Source organism: Eulemur rufifrons, chromosome 11 (genome assembly GCF_041146395.1).
Source record: "Eulemur rufifrons isolate Redbay chromosome 11, OSU_ERuf_1, whole genome shotgun sequence".
NCBI classification, from domain to species: Eukaryota; Metazoa; Chordata; class Mammalia; order Primates; family Lemuridae; genus Eulemur; species Eulemur rufifrons.
In genome coordinates this window covers 9427268-9444027 of record NC_090993.1, presented here as the reverse complement: position 1 = coordinate 9444027, position 16760 = coordinate 9427268, and the positions used below count along the sequence as shown (strand labels likewise).

The following is a 16760-nucleotide window of genomic DNA, read 5'->3' as shown; positions in this document are numbered from 1 at the left end:
GTTTTGAGACTGTTAGTTTTGATTAATCATGAGCATTACTCTTGTCTTTCTCATGAACACTTTTTCCCTAACTCTGCCTCATGAAGGTCTGTTTTCTGCTAATGATCCTGGGCTTAAAATGTAAAGCCAAAGAATTCTTCCTTAGAATGAGAGGACAGGAATGCTTTATATCCTCTATTTCGTCCCTCTGAACCCATGGCTGGAATCACTCCAAAAGCAGCAATAGAGAGTTCCCCAGATGGGGTTGGTTGGGATTCCAAAGAAAGAAGTACTAAATGCCAGAGTGATCAGTCCAAAACATTTATTAGAACTTACAGAGTGCTGCAGCAATTCTCAAGCCAGACAGCGAGAGAAAAAGAGTGTTCTACCTAGGTATGTCTGCAATGAGGGGGTCAGGGTGTGGTTTATATGAGAGTTTAAGATTTTTTTTTTTTCCCCCACAGACAGGGTCTTACTCTGTTTCCCAGGCTGGAGTGCAGTGGGGTGATCATGGCTCACTGCAGCCTCAAACTCCTGGGCAGGATCCTCCTGCTTCAGCCTCCGCAGTCAGTGATTAAGGTGTGAGCCACCAGTGCCTGGCAAGTTTAAGGAATTTGGCTCAGGGCTGGGGCCAGTTTCTTTCAGCATTTTGGGCAACAACCTAATGTTATCAGTGCCTGGGAATGTTTAAGGCCCCAGCTTGGGTCCATGCCTGTTGGAAAAACCTTCAGTGGGCTGGGCCACAAAATAAGGCACTCTGGTTTTCAGTGAGGATACAAAGTGGAGGGAACTGGAGGACCCTACAATTCACCCCTGTGGCCGGCTGACCTCTTCCATGATGTTCCCTGAGCCTACAGGAAAGGGTGGGATCACATGCAAGGTCTTTTTCCCCAAGTTTATGAAACACTGCAAATAAAATCCACACCAGCAGTAAATGTAAGTGCACATGTCAAAACTGCAAGGGGGTTCGGGTCTAGGTCCAGTTGCTGGTCACACAAAGATCCAATTATTGAGATGAGGATTGCCATGGAAGAAAGGAATTTTTCATATGGCAGATGTCTTGCCAGGAGGGTGGGGAAAGCAAAAGGCTTACTAGCTGAGCTTTCCACCAAGGAAAATCAGAACCAGCCTAAGGGAGAGAAGCAAGGGTGAGAGGTCTGGGAGGGTCCCAAACCTGAAACTTAAGTCGTTCTCCTTATAGTTACGAAACATCATCTCAGCACGTTAGCACATCCATGTGTAACTACACATAGTATTGCCAACCTGGGAGGCTCACCCCAAACTTTAGTATCCAGGGTTTTTTTTTATGGGGGTTTCATTATGCAATCCACGTGGTTGAATCTCTAGCCGCCCCCTCCCTCATCCCAGAGGTAAGACTGATAACCACCTTTATCAAAGCACCAATCCTCAAATCACACCGCAAGTCAGGCATGGCCAGCCCTCATCCTGAGTCATTTTTGCATAAACTGTCAGGGCCCACCATGAATAACAAAGCCACCTCTATCACTTGAGAAATTCAAGGGTTTAGAGCTCCCAGGAACCAGGGACAAAGGTCAAGCAAAACTGTTTAATACACAAGCCTGCACTTGATTTCCGATACCCCTCATCAGCTTACGCTTGCCTGTTCAATGTCTGCTTTTTGCCCACAGTTTTCCTTTTGGAATATTCTAAACTACGAATGTAATGTTTTCGGGTGGCTTTAAAACAATTCAGGTTTTCTAATTTTTTCTTCAATTTCGTGTATAGGTTTTATCTTTTTCAAGGAATTGCTCCATTCAATTTTTTCCACTCATAAAATGAAACTATATCGTAACAGTCTTTTGAAATCTAATCGCTGTGTGCAATGGATCGCGACTGAACTTGAAAAGCAAGTGCAGTTTAATTCATGCAAGTCACGGGCTGCCTGTGTTAACACAAGAAGAAGATGAAGCACTCATCGTCGGCGACCCTCCATCTTGGCCTTTCACAAGGCAAGGCTGTAAACGAGTCTTTTGAGTACGTGCACGACGGCAGCACGCCCGCCTCGTCACATCACGCTCGGCGGCTTTGCAGGCAGTGCCTGATCCCTCCCAAAATCCACACGCCGGCGCGTTCACCAGCCCGCAGCCTGTCGGCTATGGCGGCAAGGACCGCTGCGCAGGCGCAGAAGCGGCGCGGGCGCCTCTGCTCAGGCACTGCCGCGGTCGACCTCGGGGGCCTCGGAAGGCCGCGACCGGAAGTGGCGTGCGCTCGGCCTTTCCGAGTCGCAGGCTGGCGGGCGTCGGGGACTGAGCGGCGCTGTCCGCTCTGAGGGTTCGCGGCCAACCGCTTCTTCGCTGTCCCCGCCGCCGCCGCCGTCGCCGTCTACACTCGGTGTTTTAGAGAGAAAGAGAAGATGGTGGGCCGGAACAGCGCCATCGCCGCCGGTGTATGCGGGGCCCTTTTCATCGGGTATTGCATTTACTTCGACCGCAAGAGACGGAGTGACCCCAACTTCAAGAACAGGCTTCGAGAACGTGAGTGGGTCTCCTCGCCCCAGGGCCTCCCGCCGCCGCCCTCCATGGAGTGGGGTGGGGTCCTTGCCGCCCACCCTGCCTGCGGGCAGCACGCGGGCGGCCGCGTGGTGCGGCCGGAAGAAGAGATGGCGCCGGCTGCGCGGCTCCCGGGCCCCCGGGGCTCTGGTGCCCCACAGGATTCCCACCATTTTGGTGGAAGGATTTTCCCATTTTCTTTCCCCCGAATACTTTTGCCGTTTAAATGCACTCTACTTGTTTGTTGTAATTTAGGCTATGTGTATCGGGCGGTTGTGTTTTTTTTTTTTCATTCACCTTTTTAAACCTTGAGTCTTAACTCAAAAGTGGTGCTTTTTGCATTTGTCGAATTTTAGCCCGAGACTAAATCCGCATACCTAATGCGGTATCTGTTGCATTCTTAAACCCTCTTGGTTGCTTCGCTCTAACCGCTTCCAAGATACGAGTGAATGCTATAGAGATTGCAGGGGAGTCCAAAGGGCTGCGCTTCTCCTGTGGCTCAGTCTTATTTCATACCTGCGACATCTTTTAAAAGAGGTTTACCAGAGGGAAGTCGTGCCACCAAAACTCTTGTGATCCGCTTGGAGTCTGTATTTGCAACAACAGAAGTGCAAGTTTGTTGCAATAAGAAATGTTTTTGTAACTTATCTGTAAGGTTGCTCAGCCAAAACAGCTTCTGAAGTTAAAATTGATAAATAAGTTACTAAAGCGCAGGAAGTAGAAAGAAGTGATTATTTACTCAAGTAACAGTGGTTACTTTTTAATTAAGCTATATTAAGTCATTTCAAGTGTTCATTAGCCACATATGGGTAGTGACTATTGGAGAGCGCTGAGCTTAGCTTTTACAATATGACATCTAGTTACAGTTGTCTTATGTTCCAGAAGGGAAGGGATTAGACATAATTTGTTTTATTTTTGGTCAGGCAGACGAATAGAAAGAATGCTGTTTTGGATTCAGACACTGGGCTTCCAGGCCCAGGTTGGTCACTGGTTAGGTTAGCAGAATAACCTTGGGCTTTCCAAATCCTAAATTCCTTAGCTTTAAAATCAGGTCATATGCCACCTGCTTATTGTTGGGTTTGTAAAGATTAAGTAAGATGTTTGAAGTGCCCACCACGATTCCTGACATAGGGATGCCCCTCCAAAAATGCTGGCAGTAAGTGTAACTAATGGAATTTAGGTCATTTTCCTGTAGTTTCAAATATGGGTGGCAACTGGGGGTGTTGGTGCAGATGCAGAGCTCTGTAAGGAATGGATTAACCATATTTTTCATTGGAAACCTTGAAATACTGTTGAACACGTTTGAGAAAACTAATTTTTTTGGTTGACAGAATCGTAAGAGCTATCATTTTAGGGAAACTGAGGAATGTTATTTTGAAAATTTTTTACATCCTCAATCCAAAAATTTTTTTTCTAGGTTTAGCAATAACTTAATGATTTAAGTGAATTACTAGCTGTAGTAGTACACCCTTGGGTAAACGACCTTAGTTTTCCTTTTTTGTAAAATGGTATATAGTAAGTGTAGAGTTTAGTTCTGTTCCTGACACATGGTGATTGATAAATAATAGGGATTGTTTTTATGAATAGAATTACTTTGTTTGATATTTTCCTTAGCAAGTATGACTTGTATTCAGAGTAGTTTTGCAGTCTGTTTAAAGGTTTTGCATAATGGGCAGAGTTTAACAATTTGAGGGTATTTTACATTTGTGAAACGAAATTGATTTCAGTTCAGTTAGAGTTTTTCTAGTCTAATTTCCTGTAGAATATTTACATCTACAATAAAAGGGCAGTTTCTCAATTCGGTTCTTTAGCTTGTTTGCTTTCTTGATTTTTTTTTTTTTTTCTTTTAAAGGAAAGGAGGCTTATGGTGTTGAAGGTTTGAGGTTAAATCTGAGATGCTAATGTGTTCAGACTTTTTTTTGTATCAGGACTCTTAGAGCATAATTCTTACCAACCTAAATAATTATTAATAAATGAAATTTAACCTCCAAATATACTGCCAACTATAGGAGTGCTTCACTTACAATAGTACCAGTTAAAATGATACATCACTTAAAAATACATTAAGTAAGCATCCTATTTAAATGAATGTTTTAAAAATGATTTTGGTTTGGGACTTTTGTAAGCTCATGTTTTATGTGTAATTTTTAAAGTAGGCATGCCCAGTAGCACTTGGAACTGGTAATCTATTAATAGCAGATATTGAGTCAGGGTGTGATTTGACTGATTGAATGTGTCATTTCTTATTGGCTTTTTATTTATTTTAGAGGCAGAATCTTGCCCTTCTTTCTTGGCTAGTGTGCAGTGGCTCTCATCATAGCTCACTGCAACCTCAAAATCCTGGGCTCAAGTGATCCTCCTGCCCCAGCCTCCCAAGTAGCTGGGACTACAGGCACGCACCACCACACCCTGCTAATTTTTCTGTTTTTTGTAGAGACAAGTCTCCTTATGTTGCTCAAGCTTTCCTCCTTCCTTGGCTTCCCAAAATGCTAGGGTTACGGCCATGAAGTGCCTGTTTTTTTGAGATGTCTCAACTCTGTCATCCAGGTTGGAGTGCAGTGGCACGATCATAATTAACTGCAGCCTCTAACTTCTGGGCTCAAGCGAGTCTCCCATCTTCGCCTCCCAGAGCGCTGCCATCACACTGGGACTTGGTTTTTTTAGTCAATTACTAACTGCCCCTTTACCACAGAGATACTATATTACACTATATCTGAAAGTAAATTAATATACCAACTTAATTGTCCTACGAAACTAAGGCCAGAATTTTAATGTTACTGCTAAAAATGTAAAGCAACTAGGTCATCTTAAAATTTGATAACTGTATCAGTCAGTTGTATTCTTGACAACCATACACTTCTCCCTGCCCTCTTGAATAAAATCTTTTAAGATTGGATAGTAATGGACACTAAGTTTCACTCCACTGGGTTGAACTATCATTTTTGTCATTTTCCCTAAATTCTGGTTTACAAACTGTATTTCTCAGTGTTGATTTACAAATTTGACTTGTTCATTTCTTAGGTGCCTTTTAGTTGTGACCTTGGTAAATCAGAATTCTCATCTGTAAAATGGTGATAATAGTATGTGTTATTGTGAAGATTAAATAAGCTAATTAATAAACATTTAGAATAGTGTCTGGCATGTAGCATCTAAAACTTGAGTGCTTACCCTTAACATCCAGGTGTTCTTTGTCTTCATATCCAGTTCCTCTGTGAAGTCTTCCATTTCTCTTGTAGACTTAATGCTCTCCTTTCGGTACAGGTTCCCGTCTGTACCATGATACTTAGCAGTTAGATAATGTCATCTTGTATCATTCATTATTTTTTGTCTAAAGAGGTGAAAACCTTTAGCAAATTGAGGGTAGAATTATATTCTGTGTTCTGTTTCCCCACAGTTGTGCAGTGATGAACTTAGGCAAGGCAGTTTGTTGGAAAAATTGAGTCTTCAGATTAATATGTAAGGTCACCTTTAGCCTATATTTTTCTGTTGAAACTGCTAGAATTGTTATTTAAGCCTTAAGAGTATTAGCACTTTGTGTATTATGGAGGACTAGAGTTGACATTGGATACTAATGTGGTTAAATCTGGTTTGTAAGAGTAGAATAAGAAAAGAAAGTACCCTGGCCATAGTGAATTAACCATCTAGCTAGAGTTAGGCAAACAGGTCACTTTAGTCATGCATTGAGACTCGGATTTGTAGCGTACTTTAAGGTTTTCAGACAACATTTGCTGCTTTTATGGCTTTTGTTTCTCATAGTAGGTCCTCTATGTGTAGGTAGGCTTTATCTTTGGAGAGTTAAGAGATTTACTTGCTAAGGTCACCCAGCTAATAGTAAAGCTTTACCTTTTCTCTCGATTACTTATAATACCTAATCCAGTATAAATGCCATGTAAATAGTTGTTGTATTGTTTTTATTTATATTTTTGTTGTTATTTTTTTTTCCTGACTATTTTCAGTTGATGTTAGTTGGGTGCCAGGGTCCGGAAGGCTGACTGCATTTAGCATAGCACAGCTCCTTACCTGAAGGGACTGTCTCAATTCCAGATGCTTTTGTGGCACATGGTATGAAGCAGGCGCTGTCAAAATACTTTACGTATATGAACTCGTTTAATCCTCAGAATAGCTCTGTGAAGCAGGTACTATTCTCAGACCAATTTTATGAAGAAAGTGAGGGCCAAGTTACCATAACTTGTCAAGGACATGCTGCCAAAAAGTGGAAGAGCCAGGGTGCAAACAAGGCAGTTGAGCGCAGAGCTTTGTGCTTACTGTGTGCCAGCGCCCTTTGACGTGGGGTGCACCGTTAAAGAGCAGAGAGTTGACTGATGATTAGGATCTCTCCCTCCTGCGATTTTTAGTATTGCTTGGTTTCATATTAAAAACAAGACAAAAGACAACTTAGACTTCTAGGCAGAGGGTTTTTTTTTTATGCTTAACTAATCAGCAATAGTTGATTCAGACTTTAGCAGTGCATTTCTGAGCACTACCCCCACTTTTGCCAAGTGCATAAATACTATATTTGTTTCATTTTTAGAAAACTTTATCACATGTTTTCTTTTTTTCATTGATGAATGGCAGTGAGTTTTCAACATTTAGTAAAGATAGAGTGTGGTATGTTCCATTAATGAAACTCTCTAATGCCAGTGGCCTGGTCCTCACTCCTATTACATGTCCTGTATAGGTTGGAAAGGGGTTTGTTCTGCTTATTGTAACTACTCAGAGGTCCAGAGTCAGGAATATTTTGCAAATGGAATTAATGACTTGCCACAGCAAGTAGACATCTTTTGATTCCCATTTTGATAATGACAAAATGAAAATATTGCATTACATTTCTTGTAGGAAGAAAGAAACAGAAGCTTGCCAAGGAGAGAGCTGGACTTTCCAAGGTAATGGTCGGTCTTTTGTTGAGCTTATGTGGTATACTTTATAGAAATATTTAAAAATCTGCTTCAAATACATATTTGGAGAAAGCTAGTTGATACCGACATTGATTTTCTATTTTAAGTTAGATGTTTTTAGGAATAGGTGAATAACTTAGTTTAACTACAGATTATGCGGTCCTGCATTATTTTCCCTTTCTTAGCCATAAAAACAAACAGCTTTTTGTACAAGCAATATTTAAGGGACAAAAAGATGATTGTTTCCAAAAGACATTTATACCAAAAGGTGAAAAATGTTCTTAGTTGCTTCAAAAGGATAAAATAAAACATTTATGTAATTTTCCTTGCTCCAGCTTCCTTTAAAAGAACCGCACGCTATTCGTTTGAAAAGTTATTCAAGATTATTCACACCCACTTATCCAGAATCCCACCATCCTGAGAAATTTTTACCTTGTAATATGCAAATGTAGGTATAAATCTTATTATTTATTTTTTCTTTTCATAGATCCTGGGTTCATGATTATTTTTAATGACTACATAGGTTTATCTACTTGGTAAAAAATGTTCTGTGGCATGAGTAAGTAAATTAAGTAAGTAGATGTTAATCATTGTGCATACAGCTTTTCCTTTTTATTGAAATTAGTTTTGATTAGATTCCTAGGACTTGATTGAATTACTGGATCATTAGTGGTTCCTTTTGAAGCAAGTTGAGGCAAGGAAAAATTAGTCAATAAATATTATATTTTGTTATTGTCAAAAAGTTGAGTAATCAGGACAGCTAATTGACTGGACATGGTAATGGTGAAGTGAAACTAGGGGGGAACCATTTTGTTCTGATATGTTCAAACTACCTTTCTGAAATGTGTAATATGTTAATTATATTTTTGGTGGCCTTTTCTTTCTATGGGTATAGGAAAATACAGACCATGTATCTGTGTATTTTTAGATCATGAATATAATTAAATTCTTCCCATATGTTGGGATAGTCAATGAAAGATGCTTCCACTTTCAGAAAATTTTTTTCACCTATGTTAAATAAGCATGTACAGTGTAATTCAAGAACCAAAAACTTTCATTAATAGAAGTTTAGATATTCAAATAAAAATGGACTTTTTAACATTTTTAGGAAGGCTTACATTTTTTAAAAGACAAGTCATATGGCCGGTGGCAGAACTATTCAAATACCAGTTTGATTAATAAGTACTTTTTTCTTTCATTCATTTGAAGGTACGTCCTAAACTGATTCTTACAAGTGTTGTTTAAGAGTAAATTTCTTTTATTGGTTGTTTAGAATGAGCTATTTAATTTTTTTGTTTTTATTGATTTTGTGAGTGTTGGTTGTATCTTCTGTTGTAATTTTGGTATCAGTTACTAAATATTCTATTCCCAAACAGTTACCAGATCTTAAAGATGCCGAAGCTGTTCAGAAATTCTTCCTTGAAGAAATACAGCTTGGTGAAGAGTTACTAGCTCAAGGTAATAGTCATTAAAAGACTGAGGAACTAAATAGAATTCTTCAACATTATATAAATTTATGATGATAAGGGGTTTTCCTATGTAGTTGGCTATTTTTAGGAAAGGTATTCTAAATATTTTAAGAAAAATATTTTTAGGCAAATATTTGAGATTAAGTGAGTTTTAGGTTTACTTGCTTTTTATCTTATGATGTAGAAGATATTATAAGAAATTTTTACAAATGAGGTTACCCTTACTCTTAAGTTTTTAGAGTATACAGTCGTAGTGCAGTATGTAAATAGTAACGGAAGGAATGTGAGCTAGGAATATACTCCTCAGTCCCCTCTTCTAATCTTCAGATCTTTTTCAGTATTTATAGGAAGGAATGGCTAATATAAATCCCAGAGAAGGTTAATTTACCTAATCAAGGTCACACGGTGAGTTCATGACACTTCATTTCAGAACCAACGTGTTAAATGATCCAGAATTTAGACTTCATTACTTTGTACCTTGTCTATTTCATCAGCAGTAGTAAGGTTTTTTAAAGTTACCTGTTAAGAAATTAAAATTATCAGATTGACAAACCTGAGAACCATAGTTGACTCAGTAATTTAGAGTCTTAAATGTTTATGTAAATCTTTTTAGTGTTAAATTAGCTTTTATCTCAAAAGTAGCTTTGAAGTAGTTGCCATCATTAATAAATATGGTATCAAGTGTCAAGTTTTTTTTTATTCTCATTGCTGTATCTACAGATTTAGACAGGATTGAACTACATGGTGTGGGGCATTTGTATGTATATGTTTCTGTTGTTTCTTTTATGAGAAGAGATTTAACTGTTTAAAATGGTGATGACCAGTCTTTTTATTATGTCTCTGCTTTCCCAAGAAATACTTTTTTGACATAATTAGAATTTGCTTAATTAATTTCACCCAAAGAGTCACAGATGGTCTAGTCTTGATACTCAAATTGCTACCAAACTGGAAAAGGTTAAAACTGAGTAGCAGAACCACTCAAAACGTCCATAATTGCAAAGGAATACAAGGTCGATACCAGTCAGGAAACATTTCCAGATCTTATAGGCTACACACTTCAATTGCTCCAAGGATCAGAACTGAGGCCCTAGGTGTTGCGGAAAGGGAGAGCATTCCCCTCGCCACTAAAACAGTGCTTGATCCTGAATGGCACTGCTCTTTGAGTCCTGTAACACTGGGTTTGATCCTCCTGTGCTGCGTAATAGATGGATTAAACGATGCTCTCAGTGCAGTTGGTGATATCAAAAGGTACCACTTATGATATGGTTTCTAGTCAGCAAAAGTTGTAGCAGCATCCACTTTGCATATAGGAAGGGAGCTCACGATGACAAGTTGACTGTGATTGAGGTTGTGTCAGTGTGTCATGCGTGTGCTCTTCAGCATTGTTGTTGGTTTTGCAGAAAAGATAATTTGCCAGCGTTGGTTCAGAAGAGGTTTAAGGCCTTTATAACTGTTCACAAGCAGGAACTGACTTAGCCAATCTCTTGATTACCTAAATTCTAAAGCAGCTCTCAGCTGGTTCAGTGTACGACCCTGGGTTGCATCTCCTATGATGGGTATCGTTATGACATCATTTCAGTGCCCAGGAAAGGAACTGGCTGAGCAGGTCAGGGTGGTGCCTGCACACTCAGATGGTAATGGTCAGCACAGTCAGGGGTATCCTGAAACAGTGTGTAGATGGGACAGTCACAGTCCCCACATTGGCAGTGGAGGTCGAGCTGTTTCTGACAACAGTCAAGAAGTTAAGAAACCTTTACGCTTAATGCAGGTGCCATCAGATACCCACAGTGTTCAAACTCTTAACCCACAAGATTTCTCAGTCTTTCCATGGCAGCCTATTGGTGGAACAAGAAACACACACCATCATATACCAGGTTGAGGATCCTGGAAAGAACACCAGAGTGAGAATACTATTAATATAATATACCCATGCCTGCCATCAGCTCACAGGGTCAGGCACCTGGGATCTGATGGTAGAGCTATTATTTCCCAAGACAAGGGGGAATAATGATGGTGATCTGAAGCCATTTCCTTAAGTTGCTGATTACTCTTGTAAAGGCTCAGAACACAACAGTTATTCATCGTATCATTGGTTATTTTATTTATTTATTTTTTAAATAAAGACTCAGTCTCGCTCTTGTTCAGGCTGGTCTCTCGAACTCCTGAGCTCAAGCGATCCTCCTGCCTCGGCCTCCCAGAGTGCTAAGATTACAGGCGTGAGCCACCGGGCCCGGCCCCATGGTTAATTTTGTAGTGGGCCTTGCCATGTCATTGTTAACTTAGTTTAGAGTAAATCTGAATTGGTTCAACACCTGTGCTATCTATAAGAAAAGTTGGATCAGAGAGGAAGTTTAGGAATATAAGCAGGGGTTGTGGAGTTAAGAAGCCCTGAGCTTAACTCAAAGCAAATTTCTTAATTTTTCTAAACCTGTTTTTTCAGATGTAAAATGAGGACTTTTACTAGTACCTAACTAAAGGTGGTGGGAATGGTGAACCTATTCATACAAGCCACTAAGAACGGTGTCCCTAGCACCTAGTAAAGGTTTGGTAAATGTTAGTAATTAATATTTTTAATGAGAATAAAGATTGAAGAGGAACTGTTTAAGCTACTTGAATGTATTTTTATATAAAGTCAAAACATGAAAAACACTGTTACATAAATACTGGATAGAGCAATTGAAAATGCATTATTGTTCATTAAGATCAGTTTCCTGTGAATTTATATCATGGCAAATTGTTTAGTAAATAAAAGGAACTTAGTAAAAAAAAAAATCTTAATGGTGTCGAGAACTGTGAAATTTCTGAGATTTATCTTGTGTGTTAACAAGTTAGTCTGCCTCAGTTTCCTGGATGATGCAGAGGGTTTGGTGACAACATGTATGTGGGTTGCATGTAGGAGAGGAGCCCTGAACTGAGGGAGCCTAATGTTTATATAATGGGCAGTAAGCAAACCTGTCCTTCCTCCATGCAGAGGCACTATGTATTTTTGAGGTTGTTCACTAGCCAGACACCCTTCAAAAGGGAATTTGGGGTAAAGGCAATGAACGCCTCTGCTCAGACATGCAGAATTGCAAGAGACTCATGGAGAATTGTTCCCAGCTTGTATCATCAGGTTTTGTGTTTGTGGTTTTGTGTTTTGTGTTTTGTTTTTTTTTTGTAATATCCAATATTAAAAGGATCTCTTTCATGGAAAAATCCTTTAACAAGGGAGTACTTAATTTGGAACCATATTTAATAGCGCAAAGTTTTGGTCAGAATTTGGGGCAATTCTTTGGATTTTGATTTAAAATAGAATTAACTGAGGAAAGGACCACATGGCAAATACTTAATATTTATTGAATTAAATGAACCTTCAAAAAATGTAAGACTTAAGTAATTTTTTTTATTTCAAAAGTAACAAGCAGCTGTTGAAGGAAATATATAGGTAACTGAAAAATAAATCCTTCCACTCAGATAATCATTGTTTTACTGGGCGTGGTGGCCCAGGCTTGTAGTTCCAGCTACTGAGGAAGCTGAGCTAGGAAGATCGCTTGAGCCCAGGAGTTTGGGGTTACAGTGGATTGTGATGATGCCACTGCACTCCAGCTTGGGTAACAGAGTGAGACCCTGTCTCAAAAAATAATGATAATAATCAGTCAGCCACGTGTGGTGCTGTATATCTGTAGACCTCACTACTCAGGAGGCTGAGGCGGGAGGATTTCTTGAGCCCAGGAGTTGAATCCATGAGCTGTGATTGTACCTCTGCACTCCAGCCTGGGTGATGGAGTAAGATCCTGTCTCTTTAAAAAAAAAAAAAAGATAATCATTGTTTTGTTAAGTGCTTTTTCCTATCTTATATGACCATTTTTCCTGCTGGTATAACTTAAATATTTTTTTGTTATATTTCTGTGTTGTAACATTCAAATAGTACAAATGGTTGATTTAAAATGAAACTGGGTCTTTTTTCCATTTCAGTTGATAGTCTTGTTCTCTCTTCTCATAGAAAAGTTCCATTTCATTGTTAGCAATTTCTTATGTCATCTTTCAGAAATATTCTAAGTATATAATATTTCCACCTCATGCATGTGTATTGGAAACAGTTCCATATTGGTGCATATAATCTGACTCATTCTTTTTAACGGCTACATAATATCCAGTTATGAATGCACTATAGATTGTTTCCAGTATTTGACTTGCTCAGTCTTTTTGGGTAGAATCACTTGGAGATAGAGTCAGAACAGCAATTGAATTTTTGACAAAGGCCGAGGCATTTCAGGTTACATGTCATTTTATGTAAATTTTGTAGGTGAATACGAGAAGGGTGTGGACCATCTTACAAATGCAATTGCTGTCTGTGGACAGCCACAGCAGTTACTGCAGGTGTTACAGCAAACTCTTCCACCACCAGTGTTCCAGATGCTTCTGACTAAGCTCCCGACAATTAGTCAGGTAAGGAATTGAAATGTTATGAAATAAAAGTGAGTAGGATCTGAGAACTGAATGGTTAGAGACATCTAAAAATGAGCCTGATGAACATGATGAAGTCATGAAACTCATCTGTTTAATGCAAGTCATGCTGGAGATAGCAGTTCTTGAGATCGTCTTCCCTCATGGCAGAACATCCAGACGACTGGGCGTAAGACCTGTGATTGTACCCTGGAGGTGGATCAGGGAGGTGTTTGTCTTAGCGTTCAGTCTCAGGCCATGGTATTCCAGTCCCTAAATTCAGGCCACTGTCAGCTACTTTCTACAAGAAGCTTTTGTCTACTCTCCTGGGAGACTCTGCCTTCAGTTAGGTGGCCTGACAGGAGCCAAGATGGCAGAGCCTGGTCATTAAGTCATCAAGGAATGAGGACTCCCTCTGAGCTGACCTGTCTAAAGACTCGGTGTCTCTGCTGCTGCTGAGGTGGGCTTAGAGTTCGGAGCTTTATAACTACATCTCTACTGAGAAGGACAAAACACCGTCAAAATACTGTAAAAGATTAATTTATGCATAACTGAAGAGTGAGTTAAAATGCATTGTATTCATTTTGAATTCTTTCCACAAAGCCCAAATGAATCTACTTTTTGGAATAACATGTCTGTTACATGTGTTAATTTCCCAAGTTGTTATGATTAAACATCAGTGAATTAATGATGGAAAGAAAGTTTTTACAGAACTTTAGTAACTGACTAAAATAAAGGTCCCAAAGATTTGAAAGAAAGAGTTGGAAAACCAAGGACTTGGTCTAAATCTTTTGTATTTAGAGTAATGTGGTTCCAGTCTATTCATACCAGAATCCTCTGTTTAATATTGTGTGCTATTTGAAAGGCAGCGTAGCTTAGTGCTTTTGGAAAATTGACCCGAGGATGATGTCTTGAAGTATGTGTGCGTTCCGGATGAAGCCTAATTCCTTTCTATAAAAGTGGCCTCCTTTACTCAGTATCTTGTCCCATGTTATCTGGAAATGTTTTCAGAATGCTAATTTCAGAATACTATATTCCTTCTTCACATAATGGCTACTAGCATTTCCAGGCCAACCAGGGAAATGTTTGGAGCATAGAATGACGGGCAAAGCACTAATCAGTATTTTCAATTTGTGTGGGAGTGAAAAGAGGTCTTGAATTCTTCTTGATTTTGTCTAGCATGTAGCATAATGTAATGTTATGCCTTCTTTATTAACTTTTGAAATGGGACTAACAGTAGTATGATCTTGTTAATTTATTAGATGCTGAGAGTGTATAAAGTGCTATATTTTGAAATAAATGTTAGAATGGGTGAACTTAAAAGAGTTGATTCTTTAAATACAAAGAACATTTTATGTTAAACTTAGAATGTTGATAAAACGCTTCTGACACTTTTGAAAATTATTTTCTTTTTTTTCCTCTTTCAGAGAATCGTAAGTGCTCAGAGCTTGGCTGAAGATGATGTGGAATGAGAAACAAATGTCAATGTAATAAAATCTCAGTTAAAAATACTTTAAAAATTCTTAACTCGGAAGTTGAGCAGCTCTGGGGGGATAAGGGCAAATATGCTTGTTATGGACTATCCCACACTGAAATCTACCAAAGTTCATGTTTACTTTGTGTAGATCCATTTGTCTGTTTTATTTATTTTTCCCAGTAAAAAGTGTATTTTCATAGAGAGCTTTTCATTTTATAAATACACTACGAGTTACTGAAATACCATGGATTTTGTTTATTTCTCAAACATGCAATTAAAATGTACATATAACAGAACATTACTTATATTCAAAACACCCAGTACTCAGTTTTGAAAGAGGCAGAAAAAAGTGTAAGAGAAGCTGACGAATGCACATTTTTAAAGCTAGTACATTTTGCTATAAATCAGAAAGTTACACAGAGACTTGCTTTATGAAAACTGAGCCTTAAAATTTTTGAGTAATCTTTTCTTTCCATTTGATCTCTTAAATTTGTAAGGTGTGCTGTATTAACAACTTCACCCCATCCCCACCCCCCCATATATCAGTCTTGCAATGCTTTGTTTAAATCAGTGGTCTTAATGTGTTCTGGGTATTTATCTCCTTGTATTTTAAATATATGTAGTTGCAAATGGCACCAGGAATTAGATCTATGTACACCCTCCTCTGGCCATGTGGGCTGCACCAGTTCACGTCTGCTCACTGTCCTCACTTGATTAAATGAGGGACTCAGGCTGCTCATCTCTGAAGCCTCCGTCCCTCTCAGCTTCTCATTCTGGCGCTCTGTTCAGCATTTTAGCTCCGCCTTCCCCTGAGGAGCGTGTGTGGGCAACTGGGCTTCGCATATTTTTATTTTCTGAATTTTGCATGCTTGCCTGACTTAGTAGTTGTGAACTGATCTCTTTCTTAATGGTATAACTATATGGTTGATTTTCGCTGAAATTATTGCGGTTCTGTCACTGCTCTGTAAATTAATCTGAAACTTAACCTTTAAGGTAACTGGGATGATCTTGTAAAAATGTTTCTTTCCTTTTGCTTTTATCTTCAATGTACCTCCTTAATCCTACTTCAACTTGATTAATATATCTTGTTAAACAGTGAGAGTGAGGTGTAACCTTGTGACTGAAGACTTGAAAAGAATGGAGCCGGTGGAACCTCTTATTTTCAAATAGTGACACTATCTGCAGTCTCAGTTCAGTTTCCGAACTGAGAGGAAGGATCCTTGGTACTTGGGCGTCTGTTGAGCTGAGCAGCATCTCTCAGCGTACAGATTGCCTTTCTTCTGGCTAAAAATCTGGAGAGATCCCAAAGACTTCCTATGTGCTAGGCTTTTTATTTTGGTTTACAGACTTTTCTTAACCACTATTAACCTTGGGTTTTTGTGGTGTAGTGGAAAGAGTCTGGAATACAGCCCTAGTTTCTGCCTCTGGTTAGCAGTGCACGGGCTTGGGCAAGTCGCCTAAACATCTCTGAACCAAAATGAGAGCATGAGACTAGGGGACACACATTTGAGGACTCTTTCAGGGTTTGTGATCCTGAACCCTTCAACAGTGCTTTTTTGAAGAGGACACGAAATATGCTTGGGTGGGGGGGTGACCTGTACAAACATGAGAGTTAGTCAGTGTAGTGGTGGTTGGTCAGTGACTGACCAGGCAGCTAAGGAACGATCTTCCACACCAGCCCAGACATAGATAGAGGAGTCGTCAGGGAGAAGAGAGGTGGGAAAGGGAGCAAGGGGCAGGCAGCTCAGCAAGGACAGAAGGGGCCCAGAGTAATGCGGGCTGGCTGCAGGGGCGAGGGGCAACTCAGGTTTGGGGAGGGTGGGAAGACTGCCCTGGAGAACTGTCGTGCAGTGTGAGTTGCAGATCACTGGGCTCCCGGGAAACAATCGGCTTTGGTCTAATGCTTGTGAAGGCAGCTGGTATATCTCTTCATTTTGCAACTGATTAAGCCAAGTACATTTTCTTAGTTAAATGACAGCTTTGGTGTGTTAAAATTAGGTACCAC

At 39.6% G+C, this 16760-nt stretch overlaps 1 protein-coding gene and 1 non-coding gene across 2 annotated transcripts; both read left to right on the top strand.

Moving 5' to 3' along the window:
• Positions 1-2239: 2239 nt before the first annotated feature.
• Positions 2240-16339, top strand: TOMM20 (translocase of outer mitochondrial membrane 20). Its single transcript, XM_069484697.1, has 5 exons — positions 2240-2474; positions 7326-7372; positions 8761-8842; positions 13139-13281; positions 14706-16339. Exons 1-5 carry the CDS (start codon positions 2354-2356, stop codon positions 14748-14750), a joined length of 438 nt encoding a protein of 145 aa, XP_069340798.1. The 5' UTR covers positions 2240-2353; the 3' UTR covers positions 14751-16339.
• LOC138393535 (small nucleolar RNA SNORA14) lies at positions 2882-3016 on the top strand. Its single transcript, XR_011235214.1, has one exon. It is a non-coding gene; the product is annotated as a small nucleolar RNA SNORA14 (small nucleolar RNA).
• Positions 16340-16760: the final 421 nt, after the last annotated feature.

Bases quoted from the DNA above. Each gene is read 5' to 3' on its own strand.
- TOMM20 (XM_069484697.1), top strand. From the start codon at position 2,354: ATGGTGGGCCGGAACAGCGCCATCGCCGCCGGTGTATGCGGGGCCCTT. The intron at 2,475-7,325 runs GTGAGTGGGTCT...CATTTCTTGTAG, and splicing joins CAAGAACAGGCTTCGAGAAC to GAAGAAAGAAACAGAAGCTT. The intron at 7,373-8,760 runs GTAATGGTCGGT...ATTCCCAAACAG, and splicing joins AGAGAGCTGGACTTTCCAAG to TTACCAGATCTTAAAGATGC.